The sequence below is a fragment of the Cimex lectularius genome, unplaced genomic scaffold (assembly GCF_000648675.2).
Source record: "Cimex lectularius strain Harlan isolate CLEC.00 unplaced genomic scaffold, Clec_2.1 scaffold25, whole genome shotgun sequence".
NCBI lineage: Eukaryota > Metazoa > Arthropoda > Insecta > Hemiptera > Cimicidae > Cimex > Cimex lectularius.
In genome coordinates this window covers 2,070,398-2,095,878 of record NW_019392633.1, presented here as the reverse complement: position 1 = coordinate 2,095,878, position 25,481 = coordinate 2,070,398, and the positions used below count along the sequence as shown (strand labels likewise).

Genomic DNA, 25,481 nt, shown 5'->3' with positions numbered 1-25,481 from the left:
TAGTACGCACAGTCTTCCTATTCCTCTTTACATATTATTTATTAAATAGATCAGTTTCTTAATTTATGAAAATTCTTCCCATTTATAAGTGACTAAGGGCATGAAAATTTATCACCATGATAGTATTCTTTCTGTGATCCTCAAGCCAGCATTATGATCAATTATTTCCATTATCACACTCTATATATTCGTGAACAACACAGATTTAAAAAACTCTCATCTGATCTTCCTGTTAAGTCTGGCATTCCACAAGGTGCAGCTTTAGGACCTTTATTGTTTTCAATTTTTATTAACGACCTCCCTTCTTGTTTGAATTACTCCAAATATCACTTATACGCTGACGATACCCAAATCAATAATACACACATGTCCCTCTAATTTAATCTCTGATTCCATTCAACCCACTAACAAAGACTCTTGCTTGGTTAATTGGGCTTCACACAGTGGTCTCAATTTAACCGACTTAAATTTCAATTGATTATTATCCCCAAACTGTGGTCTGCCAACCTTAACTAGGAGGTCCATAGCGAGCTTTGAGAAAAATTAATATTTACAAAAATAAATTTAGAATGAATGAATAAAACTAAAAAAACCAATAACAATGAGTACTGAAAAAAAGTTTTTTTCATTTTGCAGCAGCAGTCTGTATTTTCCACAGACATTCTTTAGCTATTAAACAAATGCCAGCCTCTTTTAAGAAAGTTTTGGATGCTCTGTTCAAAATATTATTTATGTCATGTCATGGCCATTGAAGTCAAGATTTTTCACAATACTATGTGATGATATGGGAAGCTTCAACATTCCCTGGTTCTCCTGTCTCCATACAGAAATGAGGTGGCCGTCTCTCGATTACAGGAATTACGTTCTAATGTTTTATCTTGTCAATGGATCACAATGTCAATTGGCCAACTTTTTCAGTGGTGAAAAAATGACAATGAATACTGTCAAATTTGATGAGTCTTTGTTTGCAAGGATAGAGTATCACAACCCTTGAGACAATTTTCAAAGATAGCGCCTTCAAAAGAAAAATCCAGTTTTGACAAAGCCAACTTACTTTTATATTATTACTACTTCAAGACTCTGCCTTGAAATCTACTTTCTAGTCCGATACCCTCAGTTTTGACTCCCTTCAGAAAACAAAAAATTTGAACCGCTCGTTGAAAAAGCAAAACTTGTTCCATTTGCCACAATTCACCTATGGGAATCCGAATGTTCTATCTGTACAGCTACCATAACTAAATACCAAAGCTGTCCAGATACTGAACCGGACATCCATCTTCAGCTATCAAAAATTAAAATGAACATATCCAAATTGTGCAGGCTAAAACAATCTCATTTTTCCAATTAATTCATTAATCAATCATTCATGTTCAAATTATTACTTTTGAAATTGGATAAGAGTTTTAAATAACTATTCATTTCATTCTGCCCAATTTGATTTTTGTGTTCTAGATTTTTTTACATAGAGTTAAGTAAATTGTTTCATGCTAAGGTTTCTATTAAATATTTATTTTGAATAATGCTTTATTAGCACCTTATAATAAGGCGCTAATAAACCATTATTCAAAATAAATATATAAAGTTAAGTACATCAATAAAATGCTTGTTTTCACAGTGATATCCCCCTACATCACTAGTAAGGAATGGAGTGGCTAATTTATAAAACTTTAATTTACTATATAGTGTAAGTTTTAAATTTCAAATACTTGAATGAAAGGTGTCCACCCTGGAGTTTGTTTTTTACAACGCACATCTGCCAATTGAGGATTTTCCTGTCCTGATGTACCTTGTCCCCTAATGTAGTAAACGCTCAATTTTGATCCTTTTGTCTTATTTTAGTCAATGATTTTAGTTTTTGATGAAGGTTGTCTAAATTATTCCATTCATTTTAAAATGAAGATAATGATATATTTACATTAAACTCAGTAAAAGTATCGTTATTAAAACGTCATACATAATTTATTGGCTCTTCTTGGTTTCTTGGTGGTAGAAAAAACAAAAAAACAATTACTGTGGAAACTTTAATAATATAGATAATCGACATACATAAAATATATAGCATGTAATTAATTATTTTCAATATATATTATATGCATATAATTATTTTATTAGATCCTATAGAATTTTTGATATATATTTGTATATATCTTTTCATGACTGCACCTAAAATCTTAACAATTCATGTTAATTTTAATTGATATTTCATACAACAGTAACAATTAATCTAATAGGTTAACATTATAAAAGAAAAATGCACCAACAGTCATGACAATACGGTTTTGAGAAAATAATAATAATAATAACATAAGGAATGGAACAGTTAAGAATATTTATCAACAATCGCTATCAACTTACATCAAATTTTCGTACAAAAAATAATTGGAAAAACTAAAAGGTGCACAAGGCAAAATTTGTTTTGGGCCGATAGTGAAAGGATGTATAATTTTAATATTAAAAATTTCAAAAACAATATAAATCAAAAATATAACAATTGATAAAATATAGAATAAATATAAATATTTACAACAATTAATTTAAAAAAGTGTTAATAACGTATGATTCTCGGATATTTTTCTCTTATGCACCTTTTAATGCGGAGCTAAAGTTGGTATACCAAATTAAAAATTCTGGAAGAAACCAGGGTAACTATCAAAGCTTCGAGCACCGTAATATTGCACAGTCTTTAGCTTCACAAAGATATCAGTATGATGGGATCCATACATTTGGGGTTTTTTTTTTCAAGCTCATATGAGAACAAACAAATTATCGATACAATAAAACATCTTTGTCTGATTAACCTATAAACAGATCAAAGAGAAGAGGCCATTAATTTAAAGAGATAGATTTGTCTAAGCATCCCACTTATAACGTGATCATTTAGCATTAACAAAAAAATGTTCTTGTTATTATACAATTACATTACAAATGAATCTGCATTATATTTTTTTTTTCTGCTTTTAGTTTAATCTTATTAGAAGAAAAGATTGGCCACGATTAAAGAGCGAGCTCATGCATGCAATTCCCACAATACAAACTTTTGCAGTCTTAACCATTCTCGCAAAAAATTCACTAACTGCAAGTAAATTGACACGTTAACTGGCTGAGCAATATCTGAATATACATAAAATCCGTCAAATATTTTAATAACAAAATAAATAATTAAATATGTATATTTCAAAAGACACGATACTTTCGTTAACTTCAATAATGTACACTTTATAAATGTAAACAATAAGTAGGTCATACATATATGTATATATAACAAAATATATATACATATAAGACACTAAAAAAATAAGAGAGATTATATCTATATATAATATATACATACAAAACTTTTTTTTTTTTAAATAAATTCATATACCCATCTGTAAATAATTTCCTATAAGATATATATATTACATATAGTTATATTTATATATAATTTTCTTTATAGTGTTTTCAACACTGCTGACCAATTTAAATACTGCAAGGAATAAGCTTTATAAAAAATAACTCTCTTTAGTATATAAGTTCATCTGTGCGCACAAAATATGCTTCTTGGTTGGGATTTTTTTTAGGTTTTTATTCCAATTAATTTTCAATATAGACATCTTTTTACTATCTTTATCGTATATATATATTTCTTAAAAGGGATGGTTTGCAATGTCAAAAAAACACAATTATTGCGTAAAATATCAACAATTTTCTGCTACTTATTTCATTTTGTTTCCTTCAGCAGTCAAATATTGATTTCTAGGGCAGTAAAGAAAGACAATCACATTTGGTACACCACATACAAAGATATGCCGAGTGCCTTTTTTTTTCTTTTTTTAAAATATTTTGATAATATTAAAAATTATAATTATAAGGGAAAATAATCTTAATATATGGAGTGTGCAATTATTATTGCTACAAGAACAGCGAGGACAATAAAAACCGAGAGGATGATTCCAGCCCATTGTTGGTCAGTTAGAGGTCTATTGCCACCAGCCTGAAAAATACACAACATGTTAAAATAAAAATCGAGTTAAATGATATACAGAAAGCATGTAAGAATGAGGTTAAAAAATGTGTGAAGGTGATTATAATTTATTTATGTCATTTTGATATTTACTTATATAAGTGTTGAAAAGTATATTGACTTATAACTACATAATATACCAAGCACATTGATACTTGACACCATTGTTAGCTAGACATCTTACAATAAGAAAGAATAAAAAACTTTGTTTAAACAACCATACAAAAAAGGCTGTAGATCCGAAAGGGTAATCATGCAGATGTACCCTGTACCAAACTGGGAAACAGCCTTGGAATTAATTAACTCCTCGTTGACACAGAGGCATAGATTTTGCTGTTTAAAGATTGGCTAGCAGAATTTAGGCTCGAACTGCCACGAGTCCAATATCTTGAAAATATAAGAGTTGGATTGCGAGATAGGAGAAAGGCGTATATGGGTTCATCTGTTAAAAAAATTATGTCTTAGTCCTACACCCCAGTCTGAGCCAACTCAAATTTGAAACCATTCTTGGAAAAAGCCAAAACCAAACTAGGTAATAAACCAATTTCTAATGACCGAATTAACCCAAAATATAGCAGAATTAGAAAAAAAATATTGACCAGTGTTTTCTGAAGTTGGAATTAAAAGAAGTAACTTTTAAGAGGCAAATTTTCTAGAATCTTGTTGGTAAAGTAATAACAAAAAACTTAGTTTAAACAATCATACAAAATAAGGAAGTAAATATATCTCTGCAATAATTATATAGTTCGTGAAATAAATAAGAATGTTGAAGGGTGTCACAGACCCAGACAGGAGCCACAGGATGTTTCCCTTGAATCTGGAAAACAAAAAGTTGCAGTAGTTGGACAACTGGTCAAATATTTTCAGCTTCAGCTTTTCTGCTATTTTCCTCCACCTTTCAAAGTTAGTTCCATAAACATGAAACTATTATTACAAAAGAAATAGCAACAGGGATATCGTCTTGTTGAGCTGTCATGATTCACTGACGAGTCGTGCCATTCTGTCACCCGAAGCAATTGAAAGCTGTGTCGCCCCATCCAATACCGTCGATAATAATTGGCATTGCATCACGATTATGCTGGCAGTGGTTTAGTTGCTTATGTAAGGAATTCATGTAGTACGTGATACGGTGTCAATTGCTTATCGCATCATTTGTCTTATCATATATTGCACTCCAGCAGGGCCTAACAGTTATCATAACTAAAATTTAGAATTAAAATCTATCTAACAGATTAATGAAAAGAAATAAACTTAAATTGTACTTTTAATTATACAAACACAAATCTCTACATAAAATTAAACTACAGTAAAACCTCCATTATCCGGGGTAATGACGGGCAAGGGTCTACGGAAAAATCGAAAACCACAGAGAATGGATTTTTTTAAACGTGTTAATTACAAGGTGAATTAAGAATGCATGCGTACATTAATATGTACTTATTGTAAAAAAAATTGATTAAATTTTTTCTTTCCAAAAATCATTCAAAAAATTCAGAAAAGATCGAATTGAAAAATTATCTTCACAGTAACATGACAAAGCAGTACTAAAGTGAAGGAGTAAAGTAAAGGCTTTTGACACCGATTCAATTCCAAAAATACCTCCAACACCCTATAAGTTTCGAAACTGGGGGTTGTCTACAAAAGGTGCGTTGTTCTGGAATGACTTCGGTAATAATAATCGAACCCTGGATAATGGAGGTTTTACTGTTTTTGTCTTTCATAGATCAAATTTCAAGATTATCTGTGGGATAGAATGTATAAACTGTTGTTCTATATGTGTACTAAATGTAACTATAAATATCTTTGTTTTGCTGACCCCCTCATTTACATCCACTGGTTTCGAGATGGCGTCTTGTTTGTTCTTCCTCCTCTTAAAGGTAAGATTTACCTGGTGATTGTGAGTTCTCACACAGTGCTGAGGTGGGTTTTCATGGTGGATGGGAGGTGTTGAAACGTTGATGTTTTGACAGTAAGATCCTTCGACCGGTCCTTTTGGGCTTTGCCTTACAGCACAGACTCTAAATAGGTATTCGGCTCCGGCATCTAGATCCTTGACGTCACAGTGTGGATCTCTTCCATGATAAACCTAAAAAAAGTTTGATATAGCAATATGTTCTGTTGTTGTTTTTAATGAATGTTACCTGTTTGAAGACTTGTTCTCTTAAACGGGCGCATTGAACTGTGTATTCTATGCTATCGTTACCCTGTGGTCTCAATGGTGCCCATTCTACAGTACAACTTCGGTGGCTTACATTTGTTGCTTTGAGTCCTGCAGTGATAAAGTATTTTATATTCTGTTCTGAAATTAAGGTTTAGCCAGTACTGACCTTTAACATAAGGTGGTGGTGCTATGCATGTTGTAAAGGTGTACACTTCGCTTTCAGGCCCTTTCCCAGTTGTGTTAGCCGATGTGATGGTAAAATTGTAAGATGTCTGTTCCTGAAGCCGCGACACCTTACAAATAGTATTTGTGCCTTCATAAACGACTGTCCTTCGGCTAGAATTAATAATTAATTTAGTAGAGATTACAATGGAATTATACATGAAAATTTGACCAATTAATCCGATCACCTTGATGGGGAAGTCATCGCAACTGTAAATGTATAGTTGTTGACATTTGAGTTTGGCAAGCCCCAACGGAGCTTCAGGTAGTTGTGACCCACTGTCGTGCACGAAAGTTGTGGAGGTTGAGGAGGAAGTGGGAGGGTCGAGACCCTTAGACTGGAAACAGATCCGGGACCGACACCATTCACTCCACGCACTCTTATCCTGGAAAGAAAGCACAATTATATTTATTTTCTATTTTTCCTTCTAAAACCACAAACCTGTAAGTTGTTGCAGGAGAAAGGTTTTCAATAACACAATTGGTTTCTGTAACTGTTGTAGAACTGTCACCAGTATCTACAATGTAGTGGGTTACAGGGTCACCGTTCGATACTGGCAAACCCCAGCTGAGGGAAATACTGGTTGGAGTTGCCGTGCTTTTCAAACCGGTTACGGATCCAGGAGAACTTGGACTTGTCATGATGGTGCTCAATTCCGACCAGCTGCTACTGCCTAAACTGTTCACAGCCTAAAACCCAAAGATGAACAGTGAATAATCGCATTAGGAAGAATGTAAACAATCAAATACCTGTAATCTAAATACACAAAGTGTCGCAGGAGGGACCAATTTTACATCACATTGGGTAGATAGTCCGCTAAAGACAGATGTGTAGTTTTCACAAGGAGGAGTAGTCATCTGCAGAATATACTGGGTGATAGGGCTTCCATTGTGATCGGGCGCTGTCCAAGAACAGGAGACTGCACCAGGCGATAGAGACAGATTTGGAGCCGAAGGACGAGAAGGAGTTGAGTTACCAGAGGTAACTTTCAGTGGATTAGACCAAGGACCCCTACCAACCTGGAATGAAATTGTTATAATGAAATATCTCCTCTGCGTACATTAACGATTTGGCTTACTTTGTTTATTGCCCGTACGGTCAGGGCATAATTTTGAGCTGGACACAAATCATTAACAATACATTCAGTCTCCTTTCCTTTATAAGCTGTGACCAATTCTTCATTGCCCTCGACTCTCTTGCACATAGCTACTTCCATTTCTGTAATCGGACTGCCACCATCCGATTCGGGATAGTCTGAAAAACAATTAATATTAGAATTAACCAATATTTATTAAAAATATTTCGTCCTTACTCCATTTAATATGGATGCTGTGTGGTTTTGGCTTGCCATGAAGTCTCGGAGGCTGGCACTGTCCAGGACAAATTGGATCAGTGGTTATGATCGCCACCTCCGAAAAATCACTCACTCCACCAGGTCCTTCACAGCAAACTCTAACACTGTGTTTTGATCCAGGTTCAAGGCGTTCAATGGTGCAGGCAGGCAATGCCCCTCTATAGGCGGTTTTGAATTCTAAAAACAAAACGAAAAATTAGACATTTCTTTGAAGTTCCCAAATGTCAGAACGAATTACGTCACCTGCTCCATCTTTAATTTTGGAAATCTCTAAGGTATAATTGGTGATTGTGGAACCGCCTTTATCATAAGGTGGCTCCCATTTCAGCTTACACCTTTGCCCGTGCATTTTTCCATCCTGTTGAGGACGTCCCGGAGGCCCTGGCCGGCCTGGAAGGGTGCTAAAAAAAGCTTCCTCGGACCATCTAGATACCCCATCCTCATTCTGGGATTTTAACTGTGAAATAAGCGAATAAATGTATGAAAATATTATTCCACAAGAACCTGATAATATTAATTGGAAATACTACTCTAATACTTACCCTAAATTTATAAAGTGAGTTTTTCTTAAGGCCATGACAGGTGTACGATGTCTCTTTTCCGCTATAAGCAGCCAAGTATCCATGATCTGAATCTGGGTCTTCCATTTGAAGGGTGAATTCATCATCTTGAGGCCTTGCTTGCCATTGGAGGGTCAAAGTTGTCGGTGTAGAATGGGTGAGAGTAACAGGAAGAGGTTGGGGTGGAGGGCTATCACAGGTGTGATATTCCACTGATGGGGAATAGTCACTAAAAACATAAAACATTATTATTATTTACAATGTTTTTCAAATGACGCAGTGGTTTTGATTTAATTTTTAATATTACCTTTTGCCAAATTGGTTAATAGCAGCTATTCTGAATGTGTATGATGTGGCCGGTTGTAATTTAGAAATAACAGTCTGTTTATTTTTGCTTTGGGAAATTTCAGTCCAGTTTCCATTCAATTCACTTTCAATGATATAACGCTCAATTGGTGATCCATTGTCCTTAGCAGCTAACCACCTGTTACAAGAATTAGTTTTGTAGGGCCATTTCATGATCAGAAATATTAAAATAGTAATATATACTTGAGCGTGAGGGAATGTCGATTTCGTCCAGATAATTTCGGTGCAGGAGGAGGATCTGGCTTACAAGGGGGTGTTGTAAAAAGTGTTGGCTCACTTGCGCAGCCAACAACGTTATCCAGTCTAGCGCTAACACAGACTAAATATTCAGTACCAGGTTTTAAGTCTTCAATACTAAAAAAACAAAATTATATATCGTTTGTGAGTTTTATTGTGTGAAAATGTTTTAAAAACTCACCGGCAGGAGAGAGCAGCTCCAGAATAAATGGACTTGTACTTCCCTTCTTTACATCTATCGCTCAGCAAAACTTCGTAGTTCAATCCTTGTGGGTTGTCCACTTTCGGTGCACTCCATTGCACTAACGCAGTTCTGCTCATTACTTCACTTACTTGGGGAACGTTGATGTTCCCTAGCAGTTCTGTGAGCAAGTTCACGTCTTCTTCCTCATCCTGCAGACTCGAACTCTCCTCCCCATCTTCAGACGTTCCGACGCTACTCACACCTTTCCTACTGTTTCCATTAAGCTCTAAAATTAAACAATAATCCAAAATGAATTTAAGATATATTTTCGTTGAAGATTAGCTTTATTTAGTAGTATAATTAGAGCTGATGAATAGTTTAACAAGTTTTTGAAATGCACAAAAGTGTATTGACACTTTTATTTTAGCTATCACAAAGTTCTAAATTTTCAATTCAGCCAATCTGATAATTAATTAAATGCCAATCCGTGGCAAGATCTTTCTTGAGTTGCTGAAGTTTCCAATCACCCATTAAGAAATTGCAGTACAAAATGGACTTTTATCGAAAACCTTGACATTTCAACTTTCCCTTGCTTTATGAAATTCACTCTAGGAATTTGTAAACTTTTAAAAATGGCACAGGCAAGAGCCACCTTTTTAAATTGTCAAATTATCCAGTTAAAAGCCATTCATTGTTTTTCAAGTAACAAACGGATCAATTGTACTTGAATGCAGGACGCATGGAAAAAGTACCAAACAACATGCTTGGCATAATTTTAAACTAAATTTATGACCTTTGCTGACTTTGCTCTCCTTGACAATGTAAACATGACATTTCTATTTATCATTTCTAATTTAAACATGTGAATGATGTCAGAAGTTTAGACACGGGCTATCATATTGACCCGGTGGGAAATGTAAAATATCTTCACACCAACAATAAAGGGACATATGAAATAGCAAAATGTAAAAATGAAGAAAAATAAAAATTATTCAGAAATCGTGAGATGCGGTCTGGTGTGATGTAGGTTTCAGAAAAACATTTTCTTTATCGTGCCAACGTTTCGATCTTTATTGAGATCATCTTCATGGCCTGGGATTTACAAACGTTGTTTACATTTAACAAATACATTTAGGATGTGGAAAAATAAAAATGTTTAAATTTTCAACTAGAAATGCTATTATTATTAATTATATTATCTTTAATTATTAAAAAGATAACAACTATAGTTAACAGTGTAGGGATTAGCTGTAAGAAAGAAGTAAGAAAAACAAAGACTGCGGCAGTGGCAATTACCTTTTCTCGGCGATAGCGGCGGGGTGGTGTTAAGGGGATGCTCTCTTAGCTGCTTAGCTTCCAACTTCTTTTTTAGCTTATTGTATTGCTTCTGGCTTCTCTCGTCTTTATGGAAGCTATGCGGAGGGGGCGAGTGTCCTGAAACAGAATGGTAAAAATAACATAAGTCGGGAGGCGTGACATTTTCACCATATCAGCAGGGCTATTTTCGACAGTCCGGATCGTGAAATGTGTGTTGTTCCTATTGTAAAAGAAGTGACCGTCTCCAAAGTAGGAAGTCTGCAAAGTTCACGACAAAGTCTAGTCTTTTATTGCGCACTTTGAAAAGACGTTAAAGACGTGCCGTATGGGAGAAAGCGTCCTGAACCAATGAGTAACGGCCGAGGAAATGTCACTCTTCTTTCATAAACAGTGACGAAATAGTAAAGGGGAATTTTCTGTAGCGTTCCTGTCGGCTTCACCTTAATTGTTATTGTGCGTCTTTTCTGATTACAGACTGAGTCGAAACCGACTCTGAGAAAGACAGGATGATAAATGCTGAAACGCGTCTAGTCGAGTTTCATTTCACCGACCGTGCAGTTTAAATTACATACTCCAAAAATGTACAAAAGGACCGATCATTAAATTTTTTATGTATATCCAGATCAGTGAGTCATTTTTTTCTTCACTCTACATGTGCGAGAGTACCTTACTAATATGGTAAAGAAAAGGTGGCAGCGTCAGGGGACTGGGTCATCCGAGTTCTTGCTTATCAAGAGCTCGGTCGATAAGTAGCTCACAGAGGCTAGTTTCACACAAAGCTGTTTTAGTTGATTCAACTGAGTTGCTGGGTGGACTCACAACTAGTTTCTGACATGTGAAGACTTTTCTCGGCAAGGTTTCACACCAGGCCAACGAGAGTTCATCAGGACGTTAGAACCCGAGAAAGCACTCCTGTTGAAATCGAGATGACATTTCGTGCCACTTCTCTCCAAGCTTCGCTTCTTTTATTTTAACTCAAAATTCATTACACCTTGTCCCACATCGCGGGATTAAAACGAATGTCTTCAATAACACTTCCACGTTGAAATTTGAAGTAGGAACGCTTTCTGTAGTGAATTCAGTTGACTCAACTAGGCGACTGCTGTGAAAGAAGAATGCAGACTAGTGTGTTTTGAGCTGAGCAAACCAGTGGGGCTGAGACGTTAGTGCACTTGTTGACCTAGGCGGACGAGCTGACTGCGTTTGAAGGGTTTCGGGAGGTTTCAAAGGACTACACTGCTGATGCCCGTCCTTTCAACTAGTTGAATCATCCTCTTATGAAAGAGGCCTAAATCACGGAAGAAGGACTCAGAATTGGCCATACGGGGTTGACACAAGGTCACTTACTTTTGGGCCAAAGCCCGCGTATATGTCCGGCAGAGAAAGTTTGCTCAATGTGTCTCACTTAACTGAAGGATGTCATTCCTTGGTTCTACATAGGGAGCGAGTAGAAATGCCACCCGATGAGAATTGTGCTCGAGTACGGCAGCGAATCTTTGGATCGCCTATTTCGATTTTTTTTTTTTAAATTAAGAAAACAGTTGGTTAATTCTGTATTTATAAATCCTTTGTGTATTGCAAGTAATCCTATTGTTGCATATATACTACATTTGGTGATAAATGTTTTAAAGTTTCAGGGAAAACGTATTTATACGCGTGAATGTGTGTTGTATAAGAGGGTGGATGTAGGAATATCGAGTACCCCAACGACCGTAAGTTGATTGTATGTGTCAAGGGTGATGGACGAATATCTAGTATATCATCATCCTACTTGAAAGCAAGGTATGCAGATAAGAAAGCTCGCATTTATTGATATGTATATGCTTAGGTTAAAACTGCATGCGTTAGAGGCTGAAATAACTTGTTGCACCTTTAGCCCAACTTGAACGGTGTAACCATTCAAATATCCTGCAGTAATAATCTTGGGAGCGTGAAAAGAAGTTAAAAGGTAGAAGGTTTCTCGTTGGAGAATTAACATTTAGTTTATGGATGTAAATTCCTAATGAATCATGCATGAATGGTATTTGTTACAGTTATCAGAACTTCATATTTGTAGCACCTGGATCCTTCGTTAGATCGATTTTACTTTTGGTTTCTCCTTCTGGTGCAATCAAAGATGTGGCAGACGGCAGTAGCCACAACAGCAACACTTTAGGTACTGTTTATGGTTATTTTTTTATCATAAAAGCCTAAAAGTGTACAGTGCATAAAAATTAAATCTTATGGCCAAAATAACATTGTCGTCTAAATTGCTTTGCACTGCACAAGGATTATGGAAATGATTTATTGCCACGTCTTATGATGATGTTTATCGATTAGACCCCTGGGAAGACCGATAGGACAGGACAAAGAAACGGGCAGGTAGGTCAATCGGAGAAGCGGCGCCGCTCGGCTGTCATTAGAATCTGTTGACGTTCAATTCAACGTTAATTAAAACTGCCTGATTAAGTGATTGTTCGTTGTGACGCGTGGGAGCTTAATGTCCTCCTCTTCGGGTCTTCGCCTCGTCGACTTTGTCTCCTGCAAGAATGAAACACGAGTAAACCGGAGGCAAGATTACTATTTAAGACTTATTGTTGGATCGTTATTGTCCCAAGCGGTCTACAATACCTATTCACCGTACTCTATTATCTTTTATTAAAACCTAAGGTTATTATTTGTCCCTAAAATTTTTAATGAATTTTTTATTCCTGAATTTGCACTTAGATCGTTTCAGATCATCCTGATTTTACACCAAGGTAGAGAATTCTGAAATCAGAAGACAACCGATTACACAGATCAACGCGATCGGGGGAATGACCAAACCGCAGGGTCATCTTGTAGACCTTTAGAAGAAATGTCGCAATATAAAAAATATATATTACATTCTGCAAGACAAAGCTAACACTGTACCAAACTTGTTTTCTGGGTAGATGAGTCATTATTGGGTGTCCTGTTGAGAGCGCCCAAAGCATGCCGATGGTCGAAAGCATGCCAGTAACAACTGAATTTACTTTCTTTTTCAAGACCATACTTTGAACCAGAGTGCTCGTGAATAATAATAATAAAGTTTACTGAACTTATGTATTACTTTTACGAGAAGAAATAAAAATAAATATATAAATAAGGATAGGTAAGGAAATTCCGTCTGCCGGAAGATGCCCTTAGCAAATGCATTCATGAATGCATATTTATAATCATATATAATTAGGCATAAAAACATACAGGTACATAATAAAAGACTAGATTAGATAGATTATAGGTTATAAATGTAGAAAGGCGAATGGGAAACAATTGTTTGATAGAGGAAGGAGCCAAGAAAGCTCAGAATGCGATAGGAGGGGTACAGCCAGTTCAAATCACATCTATTAGACACATGAAATCTCTTTGGGTTGGCAGTTTATGATTTTCTTGAATCTGCTAACAAACTCGCTGGTGAGACCACCGAAGATCAAACAAACAATCGAAATGGGGAAGCACAAGGAAGGAGAACAGGGGTTTGCGGGTGATGGTTGGGAAAAGATGACTTGCTTGGCGTAGAGTAGAGAAACAACGGGTGATTTGGGTAATGTGAGGTTTCCAGGATAGGGCTTCGATCAAGCTGATTTTTTTGTTTTTAATGAATACGATATTTATTAACTGTTTCCATGCGGATTAGTAAAATACGACTAATATAAATAATAAGGTGTAGTGTGGTTTTGCTGAATGCATTACTTAACAACTCGGGAGGACAACGCCCTGTTCTCTCTTCCATCAAATGTGACCAACTAATTGAAACAGAAATGTAGATTTTCATGTCTTGACGATTTTTATGCCATTGCTGAGACTTTCTTTTAGATTTTGGCCTATTTTAAAAGGAAAGGGCAAAAAGAACATAACAGCTTTACTATCGGATCGGTCGTGGAGGTTAACTGTCAAACACACAGTCAGGGGTTAAGTTATTCGATATTAATGTTTTTTCTGCGTCTAACGATGCAGTGGTTAAGACAATTACTTTTGTTATCAGCAGCAGAAAACGAGGATCTTTAAATTAACAATATGCATTAGAAAACGTGTAGAAGGCTGTACGAACGAGACAGAATTGATTTATTATGTAGCAGATGAAGGGTAATGAGTGTAAAATTGAGTTTCTAACGGCCGGGAGATGCAGATAAAGACATTAGGCCAGGATACGGGGCGAAGGAGTTGAAGGGTTACGGGGCCGAATTTACGCACGATTCGGGTACTCGACCCATTAGAGGATTATCGAATGAAATGAAAATATCTGTGGAATTTACAAGATTAAAAAACAACCACTTCAATCAGTCGATGGTCGGAGTAGAACGGTCAATATCTGAAAAAAATGCTCGATTTCTCAGATCTGAAATCATAACCGTAAAATTGGAAACAAGTTCGCACAACGGGAACAGGGCGAGGGGTCTCCCTGCGGCGCGTGGGTGCGGATAAATACGGCCGTTTCCAGGGTGAACAGGGATAAATGAAAAGGTCGAGGGCGTGGCCGTGTAGGAGGAAATGTGTAGGGAGCCGAATCCCAGTTTCGGTGAAGTACTCCCACACGGAAACAACCCTTTTTCAGTATCGTGTCGCTATTTTGATACGTACCTTGAGGGGGTCCGTGACCGAGAACTCCGGCGGGAAGAGGGCTGAACGAGTGGTAGCCGTGGGGCATCGCTCCCGGGTAGAAGCCCTGGGGCTGGTTCGAACCGCTGGGGTTTCCAGCGCCCTGAAAACACAAAAATTCGTCAAATAGGCTGTTTTATACTGAAAAACAAATAAGGAAGTGACCAACTAGCATTTCAAGAATTAATCTCCTGGGGTCGACCACTTGTCGTTTTCCAACGCTTCATATGAGATTTTATCTTTACTTCAGAAGGAACACTCTATAATTCTCTGTTGTAATTTAATTGACTCATTGAGATGTGTTGGGTTTTTTAACGATTGCAGCAGCTGATAAATTTCTATATTTAAGGAAAACGACTTTTCCGCTACCAAAATAAAATAATAAATGAACAAGTTGAGAAAACACCATTTAGCGCTGTATAAGCTTCGTAATAAATAATGGGAAGAACAATTTACTATGTTTTGCAAATGGAATTCTTTTCAAAACAAATGGAATTCTTTTCAAAACAAACCATAGGCGTACATTTTCTGAAAAGCTTCTTAGATTTTTTCTCATGAGGCGTCGGTGGCCGCAACGGTTTAGGCGTTGACACGGCGCTCATCACTGTAAGGTAAAGGTCTCGGGTTCGAATCCAGCGGCCCTGCATTCGAACCCGACATACTTACAAATGGGCTTTTTTTGCAAAAACACCGGCACCCTGAGGGTTTATGTGACCTCTGCTGTCGCGAACCCTCATAAAAAAAAAGAAGAAAAAGAAGAAGATTTTTCTCTTTTGTGTAGTGATCTCTGCAGAATTTCAGTATTAGCATAATAGAAAATTGTTTGTACAAAATTACGTATTCTATATGATATACATTTATAGAACTGAAACATGGAACCGTCTTTTTAGATTGATTGTTCACCGATTATAGGGTGTTCGGCTACTGGTGTTAAAACTTTGCCAGTAAATTCTACACTCAAAATGGAACCATAAAGTCCTAATTAACTATGGTCCGAATCTCAACAGTTTCGGAGTTATTCTCCTTTTATGGATTTTTTAAGATTTTACGGCCATGCTTGAAATAAACAATGATTACTACAAAACTAAAAGGTTTTGGACAAATCCGTTGATACCACTAAAAACTACATTAAATTTCCAACAAGATGTGATCAATTATAAACTTGGAAACGTTGGTGAAGTAAGCGTTTAGTAGCCAGAACTTTGAAAAAATAATTTCGAAGTTGAAAAACTTACTATGGTGATTCTAAACTACTATTTCCAAACATTGATACCAGCAAATTTCAAAAAAGCGTACACCATTTAATATCCTTTTTAGTGGTGTAATTGCCTTTTTAATTACTTTTTTCAAAGATGAAGAAATTGATGAAGGAAAGGAAATTTTGAATGAATTTTTTAAATGTAATTTGGAACCGAAACTTGCATACTTATTTAACAACACGACAGCAACTTATAGATTATAGGATTATTACACCCCGGAATAAAATAGACAAAACGCTTTTAGTTCATTCATTACAAATTTCCTTAAGTTTTTTATTTTTTATTATTGTTAATCTTTCCGTCTTACCAATCCATCAACCACGGTTTTTCCTGTCATTCATCAACTTCTTCATCTTAGAAAAAAGTAATTAAAAAAGCAATTATACCCTAAAAGGATATTAAATGGTATAAGCTTTTTTGAAATTTGCTGGTGTCAATGTTTGGAAATAGTAGTTTAGAATCACCACAGTAAGTTTTTCACTTTGAAATAATTTTTTTTTTTCAATGTTCTGGCTTCTAAACGCTTATTTTACCAACGTTTACAAGTTTATAATTGATCACATCTTGTTGGAAATTGAATGTAGTTTTCAGTGGTATCAACAGATTTGTCCAAAACTTTTCAGTTTTGTAGTTATCATTGTTTATATGAAGCTTGATCGTGAAATCTTAAAAACTCCATAAAAGGGGGACAACTCCGAAACTGTTGAGATTCGGACCATTGTTAATTAAGACTTTTTGGCTCCATTTTGAATGCAGAATCACTGGCAAAGTTTGTAACACGAGTAACCGAACAGCCTGTGTCTGACATTCACGTAAAACCGAACTTTCAAATTGCACTAAAAAGAAAACTTTTCGTGAATTCTGAACAAATTTTCTTAAATTCTGAACACAGTGGAAACTCAATTTTCAAACTTCATTTAACATCAGATCAAAATAAACATTACGTTTGTGCAATTAATACTTTACAATTAATTAAGGTTTTTAGTTGAGATGAAAAAAAGTTAATGGCACGAGAGGGATTCGAACCCACGACCTTCGGCTATATATACGCCTCTCGTGCCATTAACTTTTTTTCATCTCAACTAAAAACCTTAATTAATTGTAAAGTATTAATTGGTCAAGCGAACCACGAAATTAGTGAATTTAATGAATTAAAATGAATTACGTTTGTGTATATAAATTTTCAAAATAAATTCAAGTTGTGCCATCATTTCATTCACAGTGCAATCAAACAAAGGATTCCGACTAGTTATAAAATGTCTTATTATCATTTAATAAATTTGAGTGAGATCTATTTGTCAGAGTAACAACACAGCATCAATAATATCAACAGTGTAATTAATGTGTGGTGATTGGTGACCGTTAATCGTTATTTATTTAGAAATCGTGAGATGCGGTCTGGTATGATGTAGGTTTCAGAAAAACATATCGTGCCAACGTTTCGATCTTTATTGAGATCATCATCAGGCCTCAAAGTGTTTATCTTCTGTGTAATTGTGCCATTCTTGCGTGTCGTGTCGAGAGTGTAATTAATCAAAAACAAAGAATATATAAATGTAACTGCACCGTGCACTATTTGCCGGCCTAAATAAAACAAGTTAAACACAATTACTGCTAGAGGAAGGCATATAGCACCTGCAATTAGGCGGTATAATGACCGATAACCGGGATTCCGTTGAAAACGCTTTTAAAAGACAAACAGCGCAAGGTTTGGATCAAAAAATACTAATTAAGACTATTTAAAACAACTATCAAATTGCACACAGCAAAACGGCATTCATGTGACTAGACTTCTGTTTGTATCAGGTTTTCATGTTAATTGATTAGAATGAATGTGATTTATTAGCGTGAAAGGAAGTTGTTTAACCTAACTCCGAGGAATATCGAGTACACTGGGGTGAGTATGTGACGTCTGTAGAGTAAAGGGAATTTATTAGCGTGAATGGAGTAGGTTCAACCCCCGAGGAATATCGAGTACTCTCAATGAGGGAATGTGACAAGACTTCTATGTTTGTGGTATGTATTGCCTGTTTATTCTGTAAATGGCATCCCGAGGTACAATGAAAGACAAGCATTTTAGGATATTGACTGTTTTCATATCAAAAAAGCAGGTTCAATTCCAGATCGAGACGCTTAAATGCACGCTGAAAAATACGTGTCAAAGACCAGAAAGGGAAGTAAAAACACGCAGAGGGCCAGCGACCTCAGCCTGTTTGTCCGCCTCTAACTTCCCACAGTATTATCACTATTTGTAAATATTTACATACGCTTGTTTGTCAAATACAGTTATCACGGTAGAGTAATTAAAGGTGTTTGTAACAAATTAAACACAGAAAAGTTTGGGGCAATGTTAGTAATGTCTTTTCTTCGTTCCAAATGCTGGTGAAAGTCAGAATGTGCATCGATGCACTGACGTTGGGTTACTCGTCGTCGTGGGGAGGCGGTGACACAACTGCTCAGAAATGCACTTCCACAAACCCACTTAAAAGTAGCTTTCCTCCTGGAATTATTTTTATTCCCGCGAAGAGATTACCGTTGGGCCGAACCCAGAGTCCGATAAATTTATTGTTCTGTATTTCTAGATAAGACCGTATTTTCGTTAAGGCCGTAAGTAAACGTTCTTCCCCTGAATCCCGAGCCTTCGTGCGTGCTAAAACTGTTTCCCCTACCCGACCTGGGGGAAAAACGGTTTAAAACGCGATATCGATCTCAATTCAGAAGCGATTTTCTATATCGGAAGAAAGCAGAAAATAAGTAAAAATGCCGCAAAACGATCCACTTTTCTTATTCTCCGGGGCACAGTCGAGCGCGGATGTCTGTCTTCTGCTTTCATTTCGAAACGAAAGGCTCTTGGGTGCACTTCGTTTGCGGTTTTTTCCCCGTCGTGGAAAAAGAAGCAACGTCAATGTTAATTTAATGAAAGCGTATGGAGAGAAACCCTCTCTCCTAAAATTTACACTTTTATTTTTCCAACAGAAAACTGAGAAATAGTACTTTTTTTCTGTCAATAGGAATTTTGCCTTCAATGAACTATATTCCTTCTTCATAATTCGCTAGTTTTCGTGGTCCGCTTGACCAATTAATATCTTTCAATTAATTAAAGTTTTTAGTTGAGGTAAAAAAAGGCAGCGTCACGAGCGGGATTCGAACCCACAACCTTCGGCTTGATACGCCGCTACTCAACCACTTGAGCTATCGTGACTTCGATCCACTCGGACACTAACTTCCCATCTCAATCCCACCTTTCTTCATAATGTGAAGGAAAGCCAATATCGTTAAAAGCTTTAATTAAACTTGAATCAATAGCAATTTTCAGGGAAAGCGTTGTACATTAAACTTCACTTATCAACGTTTATGGTGCAATGTTTCCCCTCTAGACATTCATCTGTCCAGTTGATGTTACACAATATTCGTCTCTGAATAAAATGTTATTTGTGCATGTTAACTGACAATGACTCTTGTACACGAACGTAAACGATGGTACTTGATGCTTGCTACATAAATCAAGAAGTAGAATTACATAAACAAAAGAAAGTGAAAGTGCAAATCCGCAGCAAATATATATATAAAGTTTTTGTTAACGTATTTTTGGTGGATTTAAACGAAATTTCAAAACGATTGAATTAAAAAAAATTGTAAACGATTTTGTTATAAACGGAACGGGAAATGCCATTGCTTGAAAAGTATCCTGGAGTGAATAACTTGTGTGGTTTATTCGCATAGGTCTATTCGAAACTGTCGACCATAATTATTCTTTTGTGCGTCTTTCTTGTTAAGTTGATTGTTCTGTAAAGTTTTTCATATATTTGATATAAGTTCAAAACCCAATTGGTACAACAAATTTGACGATAACAAAATACAAACAATCATGCAATCAAGGATTTCCTAATGGAAGATTGTAGGAAAAAACAGTTTTTTACACTCAATACGGGGATTTTCCGTTGTTCTTCTTGTCTAAATGATAAAGTGTCCCCAAAGGCTTTAAATTATAAGCCAGCCACTCTCGATGAAAATATTCTCTGAAGCTCAGACGACTTTCACATGTATGTCTCGTCAGGAAACACTAGTAAACTAAAATATGAAGTGCCTCCTTAAAGTAATTGAGGAATTGTCTGCAGTTCGCGCACTGTTTTTGTTTGCGGACTTTTGATAAATACGGGTGGCGTCAGCTGAACGCAGAAAACCGTCGGACACGCGCTTAAAGGGTTACAGAAAAATACAAACAGCCGTCCAGCTGGTTAGAAATCAACAGGGGAATATGAAACGTACCTCGTCGTTTTCTGTTCGTCCCATGCCACGTCGAGTCATTTTTACAAGCTGGCTCCCGCAGGAATCCCCCGGCCACGTTGCACGCACGGGTCGGACGTGGAATTGCGAACAGGTTGCGCTCAAATCGACTCCCACCAGCTTTTAAAGAAAGATTATCCCGATTACCGGAAATCAGGAGTCGATGAATATCGCCAATGTCGGGAAACGGCGAAAATCCCTTTTTTGTACAACTGTAGTCAAACAGACCTTTCGGCAATCCAAGGACGAAACATTATCTAATCAATTAATCTACTACATTATATTTTAATTAAAAGATAAAAATTAACTGTCATGATAAAAACAATAGTTGAGAATAAATTTAACCAACTAAACAAAAACCCAAAACTCGTGATATGCATGTAAGCGGAGACTGTAACCGATATTTCAATAAATAGACACTAGACTTAACAACTAAACAAATTTATAAAACCTGATGTATGGAAGGATGAAGATCACCTGACAGGTTTTTTCATGAAGCACAAAAATCAGGACTGAATGAAAAATATCAATGACAAAGTAAAATTGTTCGCGTTGCCAAATCCGGAACTGGCAGATATTAGCAAACTGTATATTGCTTTCCCCCCTCATTTTAACCCCTTTTCGCACGAAATTATCTCTTTTTAATTGCAAATTCATTTTTTTTTAATATCATAGAAACTTTGTCTTACACTATTAAAAAAAGGGTTAGTGTGAAATGTATAAACATCTAAATAAAATCCCGCCTATTTGAATTTTTTTAAATATGAAATAATTGAGTTCTTAGAAGACAAAGACAATTAATTACAATTAAAATTAAAATTTAATTCTATATTCAAAACTGTGAAACCAATGATTTTTTTTTTTTTTTCAAATGAAGTAATTTTATTTTACCTGCTTACCTACTAGGTTTTTGCGTTTTAAAGAAAGAGTTAATGTGAAATTAAAAATGGATAATTTTAAGGTAAAACAGCTAATTTGAAGGTAAAAAATGTTAATTAGAAATTAAAAAGGGTTAATTTTGAAATAAAAAGTTAATTTCTAATTAAAAAGGGATAATTTTAAGATAAAAAGGGCTAATTTGAAATTTAAAATGGTTAATATTAACGTAAAAAGGTCAATTTGAAATTAAAAACGGTTAAGTTGAAGGTAAAAACGTTAATTTTAAATAAAAATGCGTTAATCTGAAAGTAAAAAGGTCAATTAGAAATATAAAAAAGTTAATTTGAAGTTAAAAAAGGTTAACTCGATAGTAAAAAAAAAGGTCATTTTGAATTCAAAAAGGATTGATAATTGAAATTAATTAAGGTAAATTAGAAATTTAAAAAAGTTAATTTCAAAGCAAAAAAAGATCAATTTGGAATTAAAACTGGTTAATTTGAAAATATAAAAACGGGTAATTTTAAAGTACAAAACAGTTAATTTTCAATTAAAAATGGTTAACTTGAAAGTAAAAAAGGCATTTTGAATTGGAAATTAAAAAAAGGTCAATTGATTGGAAAAAGTTATATGCAAGGTTTAGAAGATAGGAGACTAATAACTAAACAAATTTAAACAACCTAATATATTGAAAAATGAAGACCACCTGACATTTTTTTTCATACTCTAGATAGTTAATGGCTTTTCAGCATGTGTGGTAAACACTTGTTGTTATTTTTATTATTGTTTTAATTTTTCAGTAATAACCATTTTACCTCTCCATGATGATGATACATAAGAACCTTCACACGATTTATTTATAGTAAAAATTAAAACAATGTTGTAAACTCATGAACGATTTCAATTGAATTACCTATTTTCTTAAATTGTAAAGATGAGCGAATTGCTTAAATTACAGTGCATATATTTAAAAATTAAAATTTACTAATATGTAATTTGTTCAGTTCAGTCCAACACTTTTTAAACCGTAGGTTTTCTGAAGACAAAAGCAAATGCAATTCGGTTGCTGACAATGCCAGCCCGATGGAAGAAACATCCCAGGGGTTAAATTTGTTGGAAAAAAAGGTTATCCGACACGTTGAATTACCAGGGATGCGAGGGTGGCCAATGTAAATCAAATTAAAGCCCTTGTCAGTCTAAAGCTCCGTCGTGCTAAACCTTCCATTCACGTGTTTTTATCGTTCAGATCACATATAGATCATTTTTACACTTGGAAATTTAACAATGCCAGTAACAACAACAGATAAAATATTTGCCGCGAAGAATGAGAAAAGGGTGGTATAATCCCCATGAACTCCAACTTAAAAAAATAAAATAAAACGAAAAATGATTGAAAAACGACAGGACCTTCTAAGGAACGAACATAGTCCCTTTGTAGTGTATCGTTTTAATTATTTTGCCTGTAAGTAGGCCGGAGCTGTGGATTTGCTTTGGATGATCAATGTGGCTCTTCTACGTATTGAAGCAGGGGACTGTAACGAATCTTATTCACGAAACAATAGTTGGCTTTGCACCGTGAAGAATTTGCAGTGAATGTCCGCCAGAAGGCGTCTTCTTTTTAACCGATGAATTTCCGTAGGTAAAACCCATCCACGCCTGTAGAATTAAATCCTGGAGAAAGAACGCGACGGATCGTGCCTTATCCTTTCTTTTTTGAAAGTTCAAAATGTGATAATGGAGAGAAAACCGCTTTCGACCGTCAATTTTGACTCAAGCGTAATTCTTTAATAACGCAATTAAATAATTTCCTTAGGAAAATCGATCAACCAATATTTTTTCTTTTCCCTAAGAATTTTCCAAAACAAGGTGAAACAGTGTAAAGTGATATCTGTCATACTGACAGGCTTACCATCCAATTACTCACTGGGTGTCGAGGACGAGGGGGCAAACCACGAATACATTTTTCATATATATTTTCAAATATAAAACACCATGGGCTACGCCGGGATTCAAACCACGGATTTTTAACCAGGCAAATACGAGTCGGACGTCATAACAATCGGCCACCGTCCCATGTCTAAAAAGTCATTTTTACTTAATATTAACAATAATGTTACCTATATTGTATCACCTGAACGCTAATTTTTTAAGCACGTTTTAACCATCCCTAACCATTTTAAGTCTATCAGACCAGATGGACTTCCTAACTCGATCTCCAAGTCCAATAACCTTTCTATCTCGATGTTTCTAACCAAATGCTGAAATTGATCAAATTCCGATTAAACATATTCCACAGCAAGCGTACTGTTCACTCCAAACAGCTCTCTCTTTCTTCTACCAGAAACCCCGTTGACCCGCCAATAAAGGCTTAAAACGACAATGGCCATGGAAAAGGTTACTACCCTGACAAATATAGAAACCACAAAGTAAAATAATGAAACAGTGAAATAGGGTGTAAAGCTAAACTGTAAGCGTTAGCTAAAACAAAACTAAATAAATTAACAACAGAATTACCCGATAAGTAATGTCGGTGGTTGAAACTGTGTACTACTGCTTATTTATCTATTTTTTTACGGGTTTATAATATAGCTTATCCTTGTAGGTTAGATGTTTTTTGGCTGTTCACCTAAGTAACCTATTTTAACAATAAGTCAACCTGGAAACAACCGAAGATTATGTACTGTCATGTCGATGCGTGATGTTGAAAAGAGCAAGGTACGTTTTATTATCATAAGACAGGGCGACGACCTCCCATCCGAAAGCTAACAACAACGGCATGGCCACGGATGAGGCAATGTGAGGAATCTAAGGAGCGAATTTTTTCCCCTTTACAATTGCTTACGTTGAAAAGTTGTGTTTAGCAGGATCTATCGGTAATTAACACAATTTTGTCGGTATACTGAATAAAGATGAATTTTATTATATTATTTATTGTGTAGTAAAACAGTGTCGGGTGGAACAGGAGACGGGAAAAATGCTTGTGGTAAGTGTCAAAGGTGAGCGATTATCCTTTTTAAAGGACTCGATTCCTTTGGCTCGGTTGACGCACGGGTCACGACGTCCAGCACAACGAGCGTTTTGCAGTGTGCGTCACGAATTCACCGGATCTAGCTTTTCTCATCTATCCGCAAAATAATGTAGGTTTACTGTTATAAAATAAAAAAATTAAATAAATGATTGTAAATTTTTTTAAATTAAAAAACCCTCCATCACTATCAATACACTTCTCCCAACTTGATGGAAACTTCTGTAGACCCTCTGAATAGACTTTTGAGCCTTTATTATTAATAAATTTTGTGAACTCATTTTCTAATGATTTTTGATCAATAGATTTTTATGATTTGTTTGAAAAAATTGTAGTAGGTAGGCGAGCGGTCTGGAGAATAGGGAGGATGAGGCAGAACCTCATAACCAAGATCCTGCATCGGTTGGTGCCGATCGTTGTCGTGTAACAAAATCGGCCTTTTCCGAATGAGCAAAGTTAGCTTCAATAATGCCAATTTATGGTGCATTCAATTTTGCAAGATTGTTTCTCCAGGATTCAAAAAGCTCTAGTAAATCATCCCAAAAGAAGCCCACCAAAGAGTCACCATCACCATTTTTTGATGCGTAGTATTTGGTGGAGCTTCTCCTTTGCCGAGCCACTGTCTAGACCGTTGAAGATGATTAGGGATATTATTATTAGTTTTTAATCCGGGATGTATGTAGGGCAGTCACACAATCTCGGAATTTTCTCTCGAAGTGGGGTTGTCAGGATGGCGGTCGATTCGTTCGACGTTGGATCATTCTCACCTCTCTTTTATCCACCCAGAGCCTTGAGGTGTAGCATTGAGAGAGTGGCGAACTAAAGCACAGCTGTATTCATGTGTAGCACAGATTGGTTAGGATACCAGGTCCTGCCTGCAAAGGCGGGGAGAATGCCTAACCAACTTAACTAGGGGGTAGCGCAATGTTCCAAGCCCTGTAGCGTGCTACATGGGAATGGTATAGTTGTGGTTTGTGGTTTAGTGGTGAGAATCCTGGCGAGTACTTAAGAGTTCAGCCTGTTGTTTGGT

The 25,481-nt window shown here is 35.9% G+C and overlaps 1 protein-coding gene across 6 annotated transcripts in view; it reads right to left on the bottom strand.

The window, feature by feature from the left end:
* Positions 1-2,148: 2,148 nt before the first annotated feature.
* The window catches only part of LOC106668754 (fibronectin type-III domain-containing protein 3A), a 190,604-nt gene continuing 167,271 nt past the window's right edge, over positions 2,149-25,481 (bottom strand). For 3 of the 6 annotated variants that reach the window (XM_024224980.1, XM_024224987.1, XM_024224984.1), the window contains exons 4-19: positions 14,987-15,107; positions 10,385-10,522; positions 9,086-9,374; positions 8,851-9,021; positions 8,609-8,785; positions 8,284-8,530; positions 7,985-8,198; positions 7,700-7,918; positions 7,466-7,641; positions 7,137-7,406; positions 6,829-7,076; positions 6,575-6,772; positions 6,331-6,500; positions 6,145-6,272; positions 5,820-6,089; positions 2,149-3,973 (exon numbers count right to left, since the gene is read on the bottom strand). In XM_024224980.1, the coding sequence (XP_024080748.1) occupies positions 3,863-3,973; positions 5,820-6,089; positions 6,145-6,272; positions 6,331-6,500; positions 6,575-6,772; positions 6,829-7,076; positions 7,137-7,406; positions 7,466-7,641; positions 7,700-7,918; positions 7,985-8,198; positions 8,284-8,530; positions 8,609-8,785; positions 8,851-9,021; positions 9,086-9,374; positions 10,385-10,522; positions 14,987-15,107 (3,147 nt within the window). In that variant the 3' untranslated portion in view covers positions 2,149-3,862. Of the gene's footprint in view, positions 3,974-5,819; positions 6,090-6,144; positions 6,273-6,330; positions 6,501-6,574; positions 6,773-6,828; positions 7,077-7,136; positions 7,407-7,465; positions 7,642-7,699; positions 7,919-7,984; positions 8,199-8,283; positions 8,531-8,608; positions 8,786-8,850; positions 9,022-9,085; positions 9,375-10,384; positions 10,523-14,986; positions 15,108-15,173; positions 15,306-20,532; positions 20,640-25,481 lie in introns of those variants that run through there. The other 3 variants (XM_024224986.1, XM_024224989.1, XM_014397791.2) reach the window with 3 other exon arrangements.